At 49.0% G+C, this 21,346-nt stretch overlaps 1 protein-coding gene across 1 annotated transcript; it reads right to left on the minus strand.

Annotated features, from left to right (window-relative positions):
* Positions 1-14,358: 14,358 nt before the first annotated feature.
* Positions 14,359-18,366, minus strand: LOC115134676 (uncharacterized). Its single transcript, XM_029668868.2, has 6 exons — positions 18,244-18,366; positions 17,397-17,501; positions 17,034-17,205; positions 15,405-15,630; positions 14,894-14,992; positions 14,359-14,761 (listed from the first exon to the last, which is right to left on the minus strand). Exons 1-6 carry the CDS (start codon positions 18,343-18,345, stop codon positions 14,359-14,361), a joined length of 1,107 nt encoding a protein of 368 aa, XP_029524728.2. The 5' UTR covers positions 18,346-18,366.
* Between the last annotated feature and the right edge of the window lie 2,980 nt (positions 18,367-21,346).

The following is a 21,346-nucleotide window of genomic DNA, read 5'->3' on the forward strand; positions in this document are numbered from 1 at the left end:
CTGTTGACCAACTGGTCGTGGCTGAGAGAGACACAGCTGTTGACTAACTGGTCGTGGCTGAGAGAGAGACAGCTGTTGACCAAATGGTCGTGGCTGAGAGAGAGAGACAGCTGTTGACCAACTGATCGTAGCTGAGAGAGAGACAGCTGTTGACCAACTGGTCGTGGCTGAGAGAGAGACAGCTGTTGACCAACTGATCGTAGCTGAGAGAGAGACAGCTGTTGACCAAATGGTCGTGGCTGAGAGAGAGACAGCTGTTGACCAACTGATCGTAGCTGAGAGAGAGAGACAGCTGTTGACCAACTGATCGTGGCTGAGAGAGAGACAGCTGTTGACCAACTGATCGTGGCTGAGAGAGAGACAGCTGTTGACCAACTGATCGTAGCTGAGAGAGACACAGCTGTTGACTAACTGATCGTGGCTGAGAGAGAGACAGCTGTTGACCAACTGGTCGTGGCTGAGAGAGAGACAGCTGTTGACTAACTGATCGTAGCTGAGAGAGAGACAGCTGTTGACCAACTGATCGTGGTTGAGAGAGAGACAGCTGTTGACTAACTGATCGTGGCTGAGAGAGAGACAGCTGTTGACCAACTGGTCGTGGCTGAGAGAGAGACAGCTGTTGACCAACTGATCGTGGTTGAGAGAGAGACAGCTGTTGACCAACTGGTCGTGGCTGAGAGAGAGACAGCTGTTGACCAACTGATCGTAGCTGAGAGAGAGAGAGACCAACTGGTCGTGGCTGAGAGAGAGACAGCTGTTGACCAACTGATCGTGGCTGAGAGAGAGACAGCTGTTGACCAACTGATCGTAGCTGAGAGAGACACAGCTTTTGACCAACTGGTCGTGGCTGAGAGAGAGACAGCTGTTGACCAACTGATCGTGGCTGAGAGAGAGAGACAGCTGTTGACCAACTGATCGTGGCTGAGAGAGAGACAGCTGTTGACCAACTGATCGTAGCTGAGAGAGACACAGCTGTTGACTAACTGATCGTGGCTGAGAGAGAGACAGCTGTTGACCAACTGGTCGTGGCTGAGAGAGAGACAGCTGTTGACTAACTGATCGTAGCTGAGAGAGAGACAGCTGTTGACCAACTGATCGTGGTTGAGAGAGAGACAGCTGTTGACTAACTGATCGTGGCTGAGAGAGAGACAGCTGTTGACCAACTGGTCGTGGCTGAGAGAGAGACAGCTGTTGACCAACTGATCGTGGTTGAGAGAGAGACAGCTGTTGACCAACTGGTCGTGGCTGAGAGAGAGACAGCTGTTGACCAACTGATCGTGGCTGAGAGAGAGACAGCTGTTGACCAACTGGTCGTGGCTGAGAGAGAGACAGCTGTTGACCAACTGATCGTGGCTGAGAGAGAGAGACAGCTGTTGACCAACTGATCGTGGCTGAGAGAGAGACAGCTGTTGACCAACTGATTGTAGCTGAGAGAGAGACAGCTGTTGACCAACTGGTCGTGGCTGAGAGAGAGACAGCTGTTGACCAACTGATCGTAGCTGAGAGAGAGAGACAGCTGTTGACCAACTGATCGTGGCTGAGAGAGAGAGACAGCTGTTGACCAACTGATCGTGGCTGAGAGAGAGACAGCTGTTGACCAACTGATCGTGGCTGAGAGAGAGACAGCTGTTGACCAACTGATCGTGGCTGAGAGAGACAGCTGTTGACCAACTGGTCGTGGCTGAGAGAGAGACAGCTGTTGACCAACTGATCGTAGCTGAGAGAGAGACAGCTGTTGACCAACTGATCGTGGCTGAGAGAGAGACAGCTGTTGACCAACTGGTCGTGGCTGAGAGAGAGACAGCTGTTGACCAACTGATCGTGGTTGAGAGAGAGACAGCTGTTGACCAACTGGTCGTGGCTGAGAGAGAGACAGCTGTTGACCAACTGATCGTAGCTGAGAGAGAGAGACAGCTGTTGACCAACTGGTCGTGGCTGAGAGAGAGACAGCTGTTGACCAACTGATCGTGGCTGAGAGAGAGACAGCTGTTGACCAACTGGTCGTGGCTGAGAGAGAGACAGCTGTTGACCAACTGGTCGTGGCTGAGAGAGAGACAGCTGTTGACCAACTGATCGTAGCTGAGAGAGACACAGCTTTTGACCAACTGGTCGTGGCTGAGAGAGAGACAGCTGTTGACCAACTGATCGTGGCTGAGAGAGAGACAGCTGTTGACCAACTGATCGTGGCTGAGAGAGAGACAGCTGTTGACCAACTGTTGTCGTGGCTGAGAGAGAGACAGCTGTTGACCAACTGGTCGTGGCTGAGAGAGAGACAGCTGTTGACCAACTGATCGTAGCTGAGAGAGAGACAGCTGTTGACCAACTGGTCGTGGCTGAGAGAGAGACAGCTGTTGACCAACTGATCGTGGCTGAGAGAGAGACAGCTGTTGACCAACTGGTCGTGGCTGAGAGAGAGACAGCTGTTGACCAACTGATCGTAGCTGAGAGAGAGACAGCTGTTGACCAACTGGTCGTGGCTGAGAGAGAGACAGCTGTTGACCAACTGGTCGTGGCTGAGAGAGAGACAGCTGTTGACCAACTGATCGTGGCTGAGAGAGAGACAGCTGTTGACCAACTGGTCGTGGCTGAGAGAGAGACAGCTGTTGACCAACTGATCGTAGCTGAGAGAGACACAGCTTTTGACCAACTGGTCGTGGCTGAGAGAGAGACAGCTGTTGACCAACTGATCGTGGCTGAGAGAGAGAGACAGCTGTTGACCAACTGATCGTGGCTGAGAGAGAGACAGCTGTTGACCAACTGATTGTAGCTGAGAGAGAGACAGCTGTTGACCAACTGGTCGTGGCTGAGAGAGAGACAGCTGTTGACCAACTGATCGTAGCTGAGAGAGAGAGACAGCTGTTGACCAACTGATCGTGGCTGAGAGAGAGAGACAGCTGTTGACCAACTGATCGTGGCTGAGAGAGAGACAGCTGTTGACCAACTGATCGTAGCTGAGAGAGACACAGCTGTTGACTAACTGATCGTGGCTGAGAGAGAGACAGCTGTTGACCAACTGGTCGTGGCTGAGAGAGAGACAGCTGTTGACTAACTGATCGTAGCTGAGAGAGAGACAGCTGTTGACCAACTGATCGTGGCTGAGAGAGAGACAGCTGTTGACCAACTGGTCGTGGCTGAGAGAGAGACAGCTGTTGACCAACTGATCGTGGCTGAGAGAGAGACAGCTGTTGACCAACTGGTGAGAGAGAGACAGCTGTTGACCAACTGATCGTAGCTGAGAGAGAGACAGCTGTTGACCAACTGGTCGTGGCTGAGAGAGAGACAGCTGTTGACCAACTGATCGTGGCTGAGAGAGAGACAGCTGTTGACCAACTGGTCGTGGCTGAGAGAGAGACAGCTGTTGACCAACTGGTCGTGGCTGAGAGAGAGACAGCTGTTGACCAACTGATCGTAGCTGAGAGAGACACAGCTTTTGACCAACTGGTCGTGGCTGAGAGAGAGACAGCTGTTGACCAACTGATCGTGGCTGAGAGAGAGAGACAGCTGTTGACCAACTGATCGTGGCTGAGAGAGAGACAGCTGTTGACCAACTGATCGTAGCTGAGAGAGACACAGCTGTTGACTAACTGATCGTGGCTGAGAGAGAGACAGCTGTTGACCAACTGGTCGTGGCTGAGAGAGAGACAGCTGTTGACCAACTGATCGTAGCTGAGAGAGAGACAGCTGTTGACCAACTGATCGTGGTTGAGAGAGAGACAGCTGTTGACTAACTGATCGTGGCTGAGAGAGAGACAGCTGTTGACCAACTGGTCGTGGCTGAGAGAGAGAGACAGCTGTTGACCAACTGGTCGTGGCTGAGAGAGAGACAGCTGTTGACCAACTGATCGTAGCTGAGAGAGAGAGACAGCTGTTGACCAACTGGTCGTGGCTGAGAGAGAGACAGCTGTTGACCAACTGATCGTAGCTGAGAGAGAGACAGCTGTTGACCAACTGATCGTGGCTGAGAGAGAGAGACAGCTGTTGACCAACTGATCGTAGCTGAGAGAGAGACAGCTGTTGACCAACTGGTCGTGGCTGAGAGAGAGACAGCTGTTGACCAACTGATCGTAGCTGAGAGAGAGAGACAGCTGTTGACCAACTGATCGTGGCTGAGAGAGAGACAGCTGTTGACCAACTGATCGTGGCTGAGAGAGAGACAGCTGTTGACCAACTGATCGTAGCTGAGAGAGACACAGCTGTTGACCAACTGATCGTGGCTGAGAGAGAGACAGCTGTTGACCAACTGGTCGTGGCTGAGAGAGAGACAGCTGTTGACTAACTGATCGTAGCTGAGAGAGAGACAGCTGTTGACCAACTGATCGTGGTTGAGAGAGACAGCTGTTGACTAACTGATCTGTTGACCAACTGGTCGTGGCTGAGAGAGAGACAGCTGTTGACCAACTGATCGTGGTTGAGAGAGAGACAGCTGTTGACCAACTGATCGTGGCTGAGAGAGAGACAGCTGTTGACCAACTGATCGTAGCTGAGAGAGACACAGCTTTTGACCAACTGGTCGTGGCTGAGAGAGAGACAGCTGTTGACCAACTGATCGTGGCTGAGAGAGAGAGACAGCTGTTGACCAACTGATCGTGGCTGAGAGAGAGACAGCTGTTGACCAACTGATCGTAGCTGAGAGAGAGACAGCTGTTGACCAACTGATGACCAGAGACACAGCTGACTAACTGTCGTGGCTGAGAGAGAGACAGCTGTTGACCAACTGGTGGCTGAGAGAGAGACAGCTGTTGACTAACTGATCGAGCTGAGAGAGAGACAGCTGTTGACCAACTGGTCGTGGCTGAGAGAGACACAGCTGTTGACTAACTGGTCGTGGCTGAGAGAGAGACAGCTGTTGACTAACTGGTCGTGGCTGAGAGAGAGACAGCTGTTGACTAACTGGTCGTAGCTGAGAGAGAGACAGCTGTTGACCAACTGATCGTAGCTGAGAGAGACAGCTGTTGACTAACTGATCGTGGCTGAGCGAGAGAGACAGCTGTTGACTAACTGATCGTAGCTGAGAGAGAGACAGCTGTTGACCAACTGGTCGTGGCTGAGAGAGAGACAGCTGTTGACCAACTGGTCGTGGCTGAGAGAGAGACAGCTGTTGACCAACTGGTCGTGGCTGAGAGAGAGAGACAGCTGTTGACCAACTGGTCGTGGCTGAGAGAGAGACAGCTGTTGACCAACTGGTCGTGGCTGAGAGAGAGAGACAGCTGTTGACCAACTGATCGTGGCTGAGAGAGAGACAGCTGTTGACCAACTGATCGTGGCTGAGCGAGAGAGACAGCTGTTGACTAACTGGTCGTGGCTGAGAGAGAGACAGCTGTTGACCAACTGGTCGTGGCTGAGAGAGAGACAGCTGTTGACCAACTGGTCGTGGCTGAGAGAGAGACAGCTGTTGACCAACTGATCGTAGCTGAGAGAGACAGCTGTTGACCAACTGATCGTAGCTGAGAGAGACACAGCTTTTGACCAACTGTTCGTGGCTGAGATAGAGACAGCTGTTGACCAACTGATCGTAGCTGAGAGAGACACAGCTTTTGACCAACTGGTCGTGGCTGAGATAGACACAGCCTTTGACCAACTGGTCGTGGCTGAGAGAGAGAGACAGCTGTTGACCAACTGATCGTGGCTGAGAGAGACACAGCTGTTGACCAACTGATCGTGGCTGAGAGAGAGACAGCTGTTGACCAACTGGTCGTGGCTGAGAGAGAGACAGCTGTTGACCAACTGGTCGTGGCTGAGAGAGAGAGACAGCTGTTGACCAACTGATCGTAGCTGAGAGAGACACAGCTGTTGACTAACTGGTCGTGGCTGAGAGAGACAGCTGTTGACCAACTGGTCATGGCTGAGAGAGAGAGACAGCTGTTGACTAACTGGTTGTGGCTGAGAGAGAGACAGCTGTTGACCAACTGGTCTTGGCTGAGAGAGAGAGACAGATGTTGACCAACTGGTCGTGGCTGAGAGAGAGAGACAGCTGTTGACCAACTGGTCTTGGCTGAGAGAGAGAGACAGATGTTGACCAACTGGTCGTGGCTGAGAGAGAGAGACAGATGTTGACCAACTGGTCGTGGCTGAGAGAGAGACAGCTGTTGACCAACTGGTCATGGCTGAGAGAGAGACAGCTGTTGACCAACTGGTCTTGGCTGAGAGAGAGACAGCTGTTGACCAACTGGTCTTGGCTGAGAGAGACAGCTGTTGACCAACTGGTCGTGGCTGAGACAGAGACCGCTGTTGACCAACTGGTCGTGGCTGAGATAGAGACAGCTGTTGACCAACTGGTCGTGGCTGAGAGAGAGACAGCTGTTGACCAACTGATCGTGGCTGAGAGAGAGAGACAGCTTTTGACCAACTGGTCGTGGCTGAGAGAGAGAGACAGCTGTTGACCAACTGATCGTGGCTGAGAGAGAGAGACAGCTTTTGACCAACTGGTCGTGGCTGAGAGAGAGACAGCTGTTGACCAACTGATCGTGGCTGAGCGAGAGAGACAGCTGTTGACTAACTGGTCGTGGCTGAGAGAGAGAGACAGCTGTTGACCAACTGATCGTAGCTGAGAGAGACACAGCTGTTGACTAACTGGTCGTGGCTGAGAGAGAGAGACAGCTGTTGACCAACTGATCGTAGCTGAGAGAGAGAGAGACAGCTGTTGACCAACTGATCGTAGCTGAGAGAGACACAGCTTTTGACCAACTGGTCGTGACTGAGAGAGAGACAGCTGTTGACCAACTGGTCGTGACTGAGAGAGAGAGACAGCTGTTGACCAACTGATCGTAGCTGAGAGAGACACAGCTGTTGACTAACTGGTCGTGGCTGAGAGAGAGACAGCTGTTGACCAACTGGTCGTGGCTGAGCGAGAGAGACAGCTGTTGACTAACTGATCGTAGCTGAGAGAGACAGCTGTTGACCAACTGATCGTAGCTGAGAGAGACACAGCTTTTGACCAACTGGTCGTGGCTGAGAGAGAGAGACAGCTGTTGACCAACTGATCGTGGCTGAGAGAGAGACAGCTGTTGACCAACTGATCGTAGCTGAGAGAGACACAGCTGTTGACTAACTGATCGTGGCTGAGAGAGAGACAGCTGTTGACCAACTGGTCGTGGCTGAGAGAGAGACAGCTGTTGACTAACTGATCGTAGCTGAGAGAGAGACAGCTGTTGACCAACTGATCGTGGTTGAGAGAGAGACAGCTGTTGACTAACTGATCGTGGCTGAGAGAGAGACAGCTGTTGACCAACTGGTCGTGGCTGAGAGAGAGACAGCTGTTGACCAACTGATCGTGGTTGAGAGAGAGACAGCTGTTGACCAACTGGTCGTGGCTGAGAGAGAGACAGCTGTTGACCAACTGATCGTAGCTGAGAGAGAGAGACAGCTGTTGACCAACTGGTCGTGGCTGAGAGAGAGACAGCTGTTGACCAACTGATCGTAGCTGAGAGAGAGAGACAGCTGTTGACCAACTGATCGTGGCTGAGAGAGAGACAGCTGTTGACCAACTGATCGTGGCTGAGAGAGAGACAGCTGTTGACCAACTGATCGTAGCTGAGAGAGACACAGCTGTTGACTAACTGATCGTGGCTGAGAGAGAGACAGCTGTTGACCAACTGGTCGTGGCTGAGAGAGAGACAGCTGTTGACTAACTGATCGTAGCTGAGAGAGAGACAGCTGTTGACCAACTGATCGTGGTTGAGAGAGAGACAGCTGTTGACTAACTGATCGTGGCTGAGAGAGAGACAGCTGTTGACCAACTGGTCGTGGCTGAGAGAGAGACAGCTGTTGACCAACTGATCGTAGCTGAGAGAGAGACAGCTGTTGACCAACTGATCGTGGCTGAGAGAGAGACAGCTGTTGACCAACTGATCGTGGCTGAGAGAGAGACAGCTGTTGACCAACTGATCGTGGCTGAGAGAGAGACAGCTGTTGACCAACTGGTCGTGGCTGAGATAGAGACAGCTGTTGACCAACTGGTCGTGGCTGAGAGAGAGACAGCTGTTGACCAACTGGTCGTGGCTGAGAGAGAGACAGCTGTTGACCAACTGGTCGTGGCTGAGAGAGAGACAGCTGTTGACCAACTGGTCGTGGCTGAGATAGAGACAGCTGTTGACCAACTGGTCGTGGCTGAGAGAGAGACAGCTGTTGACCAACTGATCGTGGCTGAGAGAGAGAGACAGCTTTTGACCAACTGGTCGTGGCTGAGAGAGAGAGACAGCTGTTGACCAACTGATCGTGGCTGAGAGAGAGAGACAGCTTTTGACCAACTGGTCGTGGCTGAGAGAGAGACAGCTGTTGACCAACTGATCGTGGCTGAGCGAGAGAGACAGCTGTTGACTAACTGGTCGTGGATGAGAGAGAGACACAGCTGTTGACTAACTGGTCGTGGCTGAGAGAGAGACAGCTGTTGACCAATTGGTCGTGGCTGAGCGAGAGAGACAGCTGTTGACTAACTGATCGTAGCTGAGAGAGACAGCTGTTGACCAACTGATCGTAGCTGAGAGAGACACAGCTTTTGACCAACTGGTCGTGGCTGAGATAGAGACAGCTGTTGACCAACTGATCGTAGCTGAGAGAGACACAGCTTTTGACCAACTGGTCGTGGCTGAGAGAGACACAGCCTTTGACCAACTGGTCGTGGCTGAGAGAGAGAGACAGCTGTTGACCAACTGATCGTGGCTGAGAGAGACACAGCTGTTGACCAACTGATCGTGGCTGAGAGAGACAGCTGTTGACCAACTGGTCGTGGCTGAGAGAGAGACAGCTGTTGACCAACTGATCGTAGCTGAGAGAGAGAGACAGCTGTTGACCAACTGATCGTAGCTGAAAGAGACACAGCTGTTGACTAACTGGTCGTGGCTGAGAGAGAGACAGCTGTTGACCAACTGGTCGTGGCTGAGAGAGAGAGACAGCTGTTGACCAACTGATCGTAGCTGAGAGAGACACAGCTGTTGACTAACTGGTCGTGGCTGAGAGAGACAGCTGTTGACCAACTGGTCATGGCTGAGAGAGAGAGACAGCTGTTGACTAACTGGTTGTGGCTGAGAGAGAGACAGCTGTTGACCAACTGGTCTTGGCTGAGAGAGAGACAGATGTTGACCAACTGGTCGTGGCTGAGAGAGAGACAGCTGTTGACCAACTGGTCGTGGCTGAGCGAGAGAGACAGCTGTTGACTAACTGATCGTAGCTGAGAGAGACAGCTGTTGACCAACTGATCGTAGCTGAGAGAGACACAGCTTTTGACCAACTGGTCGTGGCTGAGAGAAAGAGACAGCTGTTGACCAACTGATCGTGGCTGAGAGAGAGACAGCTGTTGACCAACTGATCGTAGCTGAGAGAGACACAGCTGTTGACCAACTGATCGTGGCTGAGAGAGAGACAGCTGTTGACCAACTGGTCGTGGCTGAGAGAGAGACAGCTGTTGACTAACTGATCGTAGCTGAGAGAGAGACAGCTGTTGACCAACTGATCGTGGTTGAGAGAGAGACAGCTGTTGACTAACTGATCGTGGCTGAGAGAGAGACAGCTGTTGACCAACTGGTCGTGGCTGAGAGAGAGACAGCTGTTGACCAACTGATCGTGGTTGAGAGAGAGACAGCTGTTGACCAACTGGTCGTGGCTGAGAGAGAGACAGCTGTTGACCAACTGATCGTAGCTGAGAGAGAGAGACAGCTGTTGACCAACTGGTCGTGGCTGAGAGAGACAGCTGTTGACCAACTGATCGTAGCTGAGAGAGAGACAGCTGTTGACCAACTGATCGTGGCTGAGAGAGAGAGACAGCTGTTGACCAACTGATCGTGGCTGAGAGAGAGACAGCTGTTGACCAACTGATCGTAGCTGAGAGAGACACAGCTGTTGACTAACTGATCGTGGCTGAGAGAGAGACAGCTGTTGACCAACTGGTCGTGGCTGAGAGAGAGACAGCTGTTGACTAACTGATCGTAGCTGAGAGAGAGACAGCTGTTGACCAACTGATCGTGGTTGAGAGAGAGACAGCTGTTGACTAACTGATCGTGGCTGAGAGAGAGACAGCTGTTGACCAACTGGTCGTGGCTGAGAGAGAGACAGCTGTTGACTAACTGATCGTAGCTGAGAGAGAGACAGCTGTTGACCAACTGATCGTGGTTGAGAGAGAGACAGCTGTTGACTAACTGATCGTGGCTGAGAGAGAGACAGCTGTTGACCAACTGATCGTGGCTGAGAGAGAGACAGCTTTTGACCAACTGGTCGTGGCTGAGATAGAGACAGCTGTTGACCAACTGGTCGTGGCTGAGAGAGAGACAGCTGTTGACCAACTGGTCGTGGCTGAGAGAGAGACAGCTGTTGACCAACTGGTCGTGGCTGAGAGAGAGACAGCTGTTGACCAACTGGTCGTGGCTGAGATAGAGACAGCTGTTGACCAACTGATCGTGGCTGAGAGAGAGAGACAGCTTTTGACCAACTGGTCATGGCTGAGAGAGAGAGACAGCTGTTGACCAACTGATCGTGGCTGAGAGAGAGAGACAGCTGTTGACCAACTGGTCGTGGCTGAGATAGAGACAGCTGTTGACCAACTGATCGTGGCTGAGAGAGAGAGACAGCTTTTGACCAACTGGTCATGGCTGAGAGAGAGAGACAGCTGTTGACCAACTGATCGTGGCTGAGAGAGAGACAGCTTTTGACCAACTGGTCGTGGCTGAGAGAAAGACAGCTGTTGACCAACTGATCGTGGCTGAGCGAGAGAGACAGCTGTTGACTAACTGGTCGTGGATGAGAGAGAGACACAGCTGTTGACTAACTGGTCGTGGCTGAGAGAGAGACAGCTGTTGACCAATTGGTCGTGGCTGAGCGAGAGAGACAGCTGTTGACTAACTGATCGTAGCTGAGAGAGACAGCTGTTGACCAACTGATCGTAGCTGAGAGAGACACAGCTTTTGACCAACTGGTCGTGGCTGAGATAGAGACAGCTGTTGACCAACTGATCGTAGCTGAGAGAGACACAGCTTTTGACCAACTGGTCGTGGCTGAGAGAGACACAGCCTTTGACCAACTGGTCGTGGCTGAGAGAGAGAGACAGCTGTTGACCAACTGATCGTGGCTGAGAGAGACACAGCTGTTGACCAACTGATCGTGGCTGAGAGAGACAGCTGTTGACCAACTGGTCGTGGCTGAGAGAGAGAGACAGCTGTTGACCAACTGATCGTAGCTGAGAGAGAGAGAGACAGCTGTTGACCAACTGATCGTAGCTGAAAGAGACACAGCTGTTGACTAACTGGTCGTGGCTGAGAGAGAGACAGCTGTTGACCAACTGGTCGTGGCTGAGAGAGAGAGACAGCTGTTGACCAACTGATCGTAGCTGAGAGAGACACAGCTGTTGACTAACTGGTCGTGGCTGAGAGAGACAGCTGTTGACCAACTGGTCTTGGCTGAGAGAGAGAGACAGATGTTGACCAACTGGTCGTGGCTGAGAGAGAGAGACAGATGTTGACCAACTGGTCGTGGCTGAGAGAGAGACAGCTGTTGACCAACTGGTCATGGCTGAGAGAGAGACAGCTGTTGACCAACTGGTCTTGGCTGAGAGAGAGACAGCTGTTGACCAACTGGTCTTGGCTGAGAGAGACAGCTGTTGACCAACTGGTCGTGGCTGAGACAGAGACCGCTGTTGACCAACTGGTCGTGGCTGAGATAGAGACAGCTGTTGACCAACTGGTCGTGGCTGAGAGAGAGACAGCTGTTGACCAACTGATCGTGGCTGAGAGAGAGAGACAGCTTTTGACCAACTGGTCGTGGCTGAGAGAGAGAGACAGCTGTTGACCAACTGATCGTGGCTGAGAGAGAGAGACAGCTTTTGACCAACTGGTCGTGGCTGAGAGAGAGACAGCTGTTGACCAACTGATCGTGGCTGAGCGAGAGAGACAGCTGTTGACTAACTGGTCGTGGCTGAGAGAGAGAGACAGCTGTTGACCAACTGATCGTAGCTGAGAGAGACACAGCTGTTGACTAACTGGTCGTGGCTGAGAGAGAGAGACAGCTGTTGACCAACTGATCGTAGCTGAGAGAGAGAGAGACAGCTGTTGACCAACTGATCGTAGCTGAGAGAGACACAGCTTTTGACCAACTGGTCGTGACTGAGAGAGAGACAGCTGTTGACCAACTGGTCGTGACTGAGAGAGAGAGACAGCTGTTGACCAACTGATCGTAGCTGAGAGAGACACAGCTGTTGACTAACTGGTCGTGGCTGAGAGAGAGACAGCTGTTGACCAACTGGTCGTGGCTGAGCGAGAGAGACAGATGTTGACTAACTGATCGTAGCTGAGAGAGACAGCTGTTGACCAACTGATCGTAGCTGAGAGAGACACAGCTTTTGACCAACTGGTCGTGGCTGAGATAGAGACAGCTGTTGACCAACTGATCGTTGCTGAGAGAGACACAGCTTTTGACCAACTGGTCGTGGCTGAGAGAGACACAGCCTTTAACCAACTGGTCGTGGCTGAGAGAGAGAGACAGCTGTTGACCAACTGATCGTGGCTGAGAGAGACACAGCTGTTGACCAACTGGTCGTGGCTGAGAGAGAGACAGCTGTTGACCAACTCGTCGTGGCTGAGAGAGAGAGACAGCTGTTGACCAACTGATCGTAGCTGAGAGAGAGAGAGACAGCTGTTGACCAACTGATCGTAGCTGAAAGAGACACAGCTGTTGACTAACTGGTCGTGGCTGAGAGAGAGACAGCTGTTGACCAACTGATCGTAGCTGAGAGAGACACAGCTGTTGACTAACTGGTCGTGGCTGAGAGAGACAGCTGTTGACCAACTGGTCATGGCTGATAGAGAGAGACAGCTGTTGACCAACTGGTCGTGGCTGAGAGAGAGAGACAGATGTTGACCAACTGGTCGTGGCTGAGAGAGAGACAGCTGTTGACCAACTGGTCATGGCTGAGAGAGAGACAGCTGTTGACCAACTGGTCTTGGCTGAGAGAGAGACAGCTGTTGACCAACTGGTCTTGGCTGAGAGAGACAGCTGTTGACCAACTGGTCGTGGCCCAGAGAGAGAAAGACAACTGTTGGCCAACTTGTCGTGGCTGAGAGAGGCACAGCTGTTGACCAACTTGTCGTGGCTGAGAGAGAAACAACTGTTGACCAATTGGTCGTGGCTGAGAGAGAGACAGCTGTTGACCAATTGGTCGTGGCTGAGGGAGAGACAGCTGTTGACCAATTGGTCATGGCTGAGAGAGAGAGATAGACAGCTGTTGACCAACTGGTCGTGGCTGAGAGAGAGACAGCTGTTGACCAACTGACCAGAAACATCCCAGGGGCGGCATTGTGTCTCTGCTGCAGCAGTGCATTGTGGGTAGCTGGGCAGGTCTTCCCTGTAGACAGCTCATACCTCACCAGGCGGAACGAGTCCAGCTGACTCTGAATATGAGGACAAAGTCAAGCATGAAAAGTGTGTGTGTGTGTGTGTCAGCCCCTGGTAATCTCAAGAGTGGAATTATATGGATACATTGTATGTCCCGAAATGGAATGTTCTGTCATGTAAATTTATGTAAATCAACCTGTCAACCCGAGTACATGGTATGGTCCTGTTCTTAAACATGTAAATATATGTAAATCAATCTGAGTGCATGGCATGGTCCTATTCTTATTCATGTAAATGTATGTAAATCAATCTGAGTACATGGCATGGTCCTGTTCTTAAACATGTAAATATATGTAAATCAATCAATCTGAGTACATGGCATGGTCCTGTTCTTATTCATGTAAATATATGTAAATCAATCTGAGTACATGGCATTGTCCTGTTCTTATTCATGTAAATATATGTAAATCAATCCATCTGAGTGCATGGCATGGTCCTGTTCTTATTCATGTAAATATATGTAAATCAATCTGAGTACATGGCATGGTCCTGTTCTTAAACATGTAAATATATGTAAATCAATCTGAGTGCATGGCATGGTCCTATTCTTATTCATGTAAATGTATGTAAATCAATCTGAGTACATGGCATGGTCCTGTTCTTAAACATGTAAATATATGTAAATCAATCAATCTGAGTACATGGCATGGTCCTGTTCTTATTCATGTAAATGTATGTAAATCAATCTGAGTGCATGGCATGGTCCTATTCTTATTCATGTAAATGTATGTAAATCAACCTGAGTGCATGGCATGGTCCTGTTCTTATTCATGTAAATATATGTAAATCAATCTGAGTGCATGGCATGGTCCTGTTCTTAAACATGTAAATATATGTAAATCAATCAACCTGAGTGTGTGGCATGGTCCTGTTCTTATTCATGTAAATATATGTAAATCAATCTGAGTACATGACATTGTCCTGTTCTTATTCATGTAAATGTATGTAAATCAACCTGAGTGCATCGCATGGTCCTGTTCTTATTCATGTAAATGTATGTAAATCAACCTGAGTGCATGGCATGGTCCTGTTCTTATTCATCCTCTCGTAGAGCAGCTCCAGCATGTCCTCATTGGGCAACAAGGGAATGTGAGGGGCGAGGGGGGTCTGGTGCAGGGGTGTCACACACACCACCAGGATCTGTTCACTGTGGGGGGGCTGGCCCCAAATGAAGGCATCATACTCCTGATCTGTCAGGACTGGCATGGTCCTGGAGCTACAGCGACACAGCCTGTGAGTCCGGCCCTCTAATCCAAGGGAAACGGCCCTAAGCTGGGCAGGACACGGGCTGTAAAGGGGGTACGGGGTGGAGGGGCTTGAGGATGTGTAGTGGGGAAGTTGGGCAGTGAGACGGAGCTCTGGACTGCATCTCGGGATCACTACAGACCTGGGGTGGAAAGAATAGAACATGGTTATCAGCATAGGACAGAAGGAAAGGGAGGAAGTAGTCCTTGTTAGGGTCAGAAGCAGTGAGTTGTCTCTGGCAGTGACAGAGGCATGGTTCTGGTTCTGTTCTTACTCCAGTCTGACGTTGCTGTGGACTCTGAACGTCCCTGACTGTGTGAAATGAAGGGGCTCCTCTCTTCCCTCCTTGCCCTGCTTCTTTGGAGAAAATGTCCTGTTGACAAATCAATAATACTCTTCATCATCAACAGAATCATCATCATCATCATCAAGACTTCAGTCTGAACATAATTGTCCACAAACAATTTGTTATTTTACATATCGTCGCTGTCGGATGAAAACCTTGTGAGCCCCCGTTTTATTTTATTGTTTCACATGTACTGAAAGCAGTAACTCCCCTCAATGTGCTCTGAAAATGTCATACCTCTAGGACTCACATTTATTTTTTCAAAATAGCTTCTGAAGTGTCAGAATTGTATGTACGCTAATATGAAAATATGGCTGTTTTTTTTTTTTTACATCTCCTGAAAAGCTTGTTTTGGAAATAAGAGGTTTTCATCTGGCAGCGACGATATCCAAAACCACTCCTCTTTCTACAACAACACACATCAGCCACATCATGTTACCATGACAACTTGTGGGTGGAGCCTGGCAGGAGGACATCTGAGGCAGGTGGCATGTGTCTGGTGCTGACATGTAGCGCTGTGCTTCCCTCCTCTGGTAGACCCCGGGTACTGTCTGACAGCCCTGTGGTGGGGCGGAGGGAGGGCAGCGCTGCTGACTGGCCCTCTCTCTTCAGTCTGGGCCGCATTGGACCATCAGACATCCGCTCCATATCTGGGCACTTGATACCTGATGGGCAACAGAAGATGGTCAGGACTTCATGAAGGAGACTCATAGTGGGTTTGTGGTCCTCTGTAGCTCAGTAGTAAGGACATGACGCTTGCAACGTCAGGATAGTGAGTTTGTGGTCCTCTGTAGCTCAGTAGTAAGGACATGAAGCTTGCAACGTCAGGATAGTGAGTTTGTGGTCCTCTGTAGCTCAGTAGTAAGGACATGAAGCTTGCAACGTCAGGATAGTGAGTTTGTGGTCCTCTGTAGCTCAGTAGTAAGGACATGAAGCTTGCAACGTCAGGATAGTGAGTTTGTGGTCCTCTGTAGCTCAGTAGTAAGGACATGAAGCTTGCAACGTCAGGATAGTGAGTTTGTGGTCCTCTGTAGCTCAGTAGTAAGGACATGACGCTTGCAACGTCAGGATAGTGAGTTTGTGGTCCTCTGTAGCTCAGTAGTAAGGACATGAAGCTTGCAACGTCAGGATAGTGAGTTTGTGGTCCTCTGTAGCTCAGTAGTAAGGACATGAAGCTTGCAACGTCAGGATAGTGAGTTTGTGGTCCTCTGTAGCTCAGTAGTAAGGACATGAAGCTTGCAACGTCAGGATAGTGAGTTTGTGGTCCTCTGTAGCTCAGTAGTAAGGACATGACGCTTGCAACGTCAGGATAGTGAGTTTGTGGTCCTCTGTAGCTCAGTAGTAAGGACATGAAGCTTGCAACGTCAGGATAGTGAGTTTGATTCCTGGGGCCACGATAGGTAAAATGTAAAACTGTCACTTTGGATAAAAGCATCTGCTAAATGGCATATATTGTTACATATCATAGGAGCTCCCAAGTGGTGCAGTGGTTTAAGACACTGCAGCTCAGTGCTAGAGGTGCCACTAGTATCACAACTGGCTGTGAATGGGGGTACCGTAGGGCGGCACACAATTGGCCCAGAGTCGGCAAGGTTAGGCAGTCATTGTAAATAATGATTTGTTCTTAACTGACTTGATAAGTAAAAATGTAATAAAAGAGATGACATATGTAACTAAGGAGATGACATATGTAACAAAGGAGATGACATATGTAACTAAGGAGATGACATATGTAACTAAGGAGATGACATATGTAACTAAGAACTGGAAAGTAATCACAATGCTTTTGATGATGCTGTACTTTACTGAACCACTTTTTACACACATGTACAGCTTCATTGTATTTTCCATGTGAAGAACTCGTCAAACTGGCTGAATGGTTTCTGTGTTTACTTCCGTTGGTACTAATATTAGTCCACAAGGACTTATTTAGACGTATTTATATAGTAAGTACTTTATTAAATAAGATTTATAAAAAAAAGCTCCAGTGGACCACGTCTTGAACTGTTATTGTAAAAGAGAATAATTCATGTCTAGAATAAACACATTTAAATAAAACCTTGTGTACCTGTGGTGACCCGGTAGAACTCCAGCCAGTCGTCCAGGATATGACATATTCTCCTCCGGAGTCTTTTCAGCTCTCGTCCTGCCCGCCCTCCTCCTCTCCTGAAGAGACAGGGTTCTTCCAGCTCCTCCACCTCCCGGGTCACCTGTAGCACCTCACTGGAACGCACTGACACCTGGTTCATAATCAAAATCTCGTTGTGAATGAATGTTGGTCAAGAGAGACTAGTACAGACATTGGAAACACCACTCAATGAGATGAAATCCTAACTGACGTGCTCTTAGCCAGGTCGTTATTGTAAAATATGTGTTCTCCAAGAGCTACTTAGTTAAATAAATGCGATAGATCCTCTTTAAAGTCTCTTACCCTCTTGGTGTCTATGGGCTGGCCCTGGTTCTTCTGGTGCTTCTTACTCAGGGAGAGCTCCTGGGCTGCCAGAGAGGTGAACGCCCCCTCAGTCTGCAGACAGGCCTGGAAGACAGCACACGACTCATACAAATCATCAATCAGATTCACCAGTCACCAACCGTTCACCAATCAGATTCACCAGTCACCAACCGTTCACCAATCAGATTCACCAGTCACCAACCGTTCACCAATCAGATTCACCAGTCACCAACCGTTCACCAATCAGATTCACCAGTCACCAACCGTTCACCAATCAGATTAACCAGTCAGCAACCGTTCACCAATCAGATTCACCAGTCACCAACCGTTCACCAATCAGATTCACCAGTCACCAACCGTTCACCAATCAGATTCACCAGTCACCAACCGTTCACCAATCAGATTCACCAGTCACCAACCGTTCACCAATCAGATTCACCAGTCACCAACCGTTCACCAGTCACCAACCGTTCACCAATCAGATTCACCAGTCACCAACCGTTCACCAATCAGATTCACCAGTCACCAACCGTTCACCAATCAGATTCACCAGTCACCAACCGTTCACCAATCAGATTCACCAGTCACCAACCGTTCACCAGTCACCAACCGTTCACCAATCAGATTCACCAGTCACCAACCGTTCACCAATCAGATTCACCAGTCACCAACCGTTCACCAATCAGATTCACCAGTCACCAACCGTTCACCAATCAGATTCACCAGTCACCAACCGTTCACCAATCAGATTTGGCCATCACCAACCATCATCAACACATTAAGCCTGAAATAGCTCTAATATATTATCGTCACAGTGTTTTCTCACCACTTCTTTAGTTGGGGTGATGTTGGGCAGGGGGGACAGTGGTAGCTGGACACTCTCATTCTGACTCTTAAAGCTGAGCGTGGTACAGGTACCGCTCAACATCCGTACTGAGATCTGATCAGACACCTGGGAAAAAATAAGAAAATAACGAAAAGTTATGGAATGCCACTTCGCTTAAATATATCGTAATCCTAACTAAACCCTATTTTAATCCAAACTAAACTCTATCTTAATCCTAACTAAACCCTATTTTAATCCTAACTAAACCCTATCCTAATCCTATCTTAATCCTAACTAAACCCTATCCTAATCCTATCTTAATCCTAACTAAACCCTATTTTAATCCAAACTAAACCCTATCTTAATCCTAACTAAACCCTATCGTAATCCTATCTTAATCCTAACTAAACCCTATCCTAATCCTATCTTAATCCTAACTAAACTCTATCCTAATCCTATCTGAACCCTATCTTAATCCTATCCTAATCCTATTGTAACCCTATCTTAATCCTAACTAAACCCTATCTTAATCCTATCTTAATCCTGACTAAACCACAAGAGAGATTCCTAATTGGCATAAATAAATTCTCCCCTCTGATGATAAATGTACTTGATGGCTGTTCTTCTATTCGAAGTTATGATTACAATAGAGGCAATAGCCCACTTTAGAACTGAAATGGAGCGATCAGCCATGATGACGTAGTTGGAGTATCACAGTATCCGTGGATAACATCGTCATGCCCCACGTCCCCTGCTTTGTTACAAGCCCCCGTACTGCTGTCCCAGAGGCTATCATATGACGGCGTTGCCCAGCAACTGGGACTTCCTCTTCTTCTTGACTGAGCTTGTCAGTGAAGGGCCTTACATCGATGGGGATTACAAACAGTAGTTGTAGACTAAACTGGGCTATAGCCTATTATAAACTGGGTGGATCAAGCCCTGAATGCTGATTGGCTGACAGCCGCGGTATATCAGACCGTGCACCACACCTCCTCGGGCCTTATTGCTTAATTAGCTTACTCTTAGTTTCTTTACTTTACCTTAGGTGAAGTAAAGGTGAGGGGTCAGATTAAAAAGACAACTATGAACATACATTTGCTCATTTACATTGAGCTATATCCTGTATTGACTGAACTGTTGACCCCATGGGAACCCTGGTCCTCACCTGAATGACTATCCTCTCCTTAACCCCAATCTGCCAGGTCCACTCCTTAGTGACAGCTCCTTCTGGGTCACACGTCATCCCACCACGCTGATCCCACACAGCAGTAACAGTCCCACTACAGACAACAACAGTTCACAACAGTTCTCAATTAGATCCATCTATGTCTGCTTTACTCACAGCAGACATACTCCCAATAAGCACACCGTGTTCACTGCCAGCTAACATAATCCCTGTGGATCCATTGATTAAAGACCAGTGGAGGCTGCTGAGGGGAGAACGGCTCATAATAATGTCTGGAACGGAGCGAATGGCATGGAAACCACAGAAACCATGGAAACCACATGTTTGATGTATTTGATACCATTCCACCGATTCCCCTCCAGTCATTACCACGAGCCCGTCCTCCTCAATTAAGGTGCCACCAACCTCCTGTGTTAAAGATCCCTTTCATGTGATCTACGCCTCACCCTAACCAGTAGTAATCCACTGATCCCAATTTAATGCTTCCTCATGCAGAGGTTCGGTTTGCTCCTAGCAGAACTTGGCTAGGCCGTCTGTGCTCGCATACTCCCGAAACACCTTCGCTTTAAAAACAAGAACAAATATTACTATTACTACTAGTAATATTAATATTACTATTGTTAGACACTCTTGAGCCACCGTAGCAACAACATAGCCAGAAACCACTTCCTCAAAATAGTCCAAGATAATCTAAGATAAATCAAGACATCTGTCATTCATTTTGACATTTTTAGTCGAGCAAATTTTAAATCTAGCTAAGATGTTTGGTGCAGTATTTCTCAAGTGCAAAAAAAAAAAAAAAAAAGCATTACAATTAATCGTCTCTCGTCGAATGACAACAAACACTTCATGTTCCCACTCCTACTAGGAATAGTAGTGTTGACCAATCATCGTCGATGGGACGTAGACATCGGCTACTGAACTTCGACTTGTCTCAAAAAAACAGTGTTGTGTGCAAGAACAGCCGGGGGGGTGGACGAACAACAACGTCACAAACTGTTAATATATGCGTGAACTGTTTCGACTGGGAAGCATGCGTCAGCTTTATCTGAACTAGGAACCTAGCTCAGCTCAATTCATTCATTAGTACAACTAAATTGGGCCTTCGAGTCAGATACTGTACATACTGTTCTTAGTGCCCCTATTTCTGTTAACTTTATTGTTTGAAAATTCGCTTCAATCTTTAACCATTTACCATGTGTTTACCTGAGTGGGTGTGTGACGGTGCCCCGTCCTACTGCGGTGATGCTGGCCAGTGTAACAGCGCTGAGTTGGTCACTGAACACATTAGTATAGAACCCTCCACAGGACAGACCAGAGTGGCTCTGACACACAGCTACAAAACCAGACGGGTAGCTGGGAAGGGTCAAGGTCAAGGCGACGGCTAGGTTAACCCATTTAGATTTAGATATTAGAGATTTAAACATCATTGTTGAGTTTAATTTTAGGAAGATGTTCCCTGCCCATTACCCTGATTCCTTGCCTTCACAGATCTCAGACAACTGGTTTTTAGTTTCTCTCATATAGCTTTCCCATACCTAGTGCTGTCAGATCTGTGAAGATTAGTGAATGAGGTCAGTAGCGAAGTAACATCCTGGAATTAAACGGCTTTAGTTGGAAACGTGAGAAAGGATACTATAGGAAGGAGGAACCATCATTGATCCTGTAGTGTAGTTTCTGCCGCGGTGAATCCTGGTCCTCCTGGTTTACCTCTGGTATCTGAGGGTAAGGCCAGGTCTTGCCTCCTCCTCCGCTTCCTCCTCCTGTCTTCTTCTGGTGTTTAAATTGTGGCTTGGCATCCCCATAGTGACGGAGGATGGGTGGTTTGTTCAGCCCACTCTCTGCCTGCTCCGTTGTCTGTTTTCTAAATGAAGTCATAGTGTAATCATACACATGGACAAATTGGCACACTCAAAG

Source organism: Oncorhynchus nerka, linkage group LG9a (assembly GCF_034236695.1).
Source record: "Oncorhynchus nerka isolate Pitt River linkage group LG9a, Oner_Uvic_2.0, whole genome shotgun sequence".
NCBI classification, from domain to species: domain Eukaryota; kingdom Metazoa; phylum Chordata; class Actinopteri; order Salmoniformes; family Salmonidae; genus Oncorhynchus; species Oncorhynchus nerka.

Excerpts from the sequence above, each read along its gene's own strand:
- LOC115134676 (XM_029668868.2), bottom strand. The coding sequence starts at position 18,345 with ATGTTGAGCGGTACCTGTACCACGCTCAGCTTTAAGAGTCAGAATGAG. Across the intron at positions 14,993-15,404 it reads TCCACCCACAAGTTGTCATG|GACATTTTCTCCAAAGAAGC; the intron begins GTAACATGATGT and ends ATTTGTCAACAG. Across the intron at positions 14,762-14,893 it reads CACAGCAACGTCAGACTGGA|GTCTGTAGTGATCCCGAGAT; the intron begins GTAAGAACAGAA and ends TTTCCACCCCAG.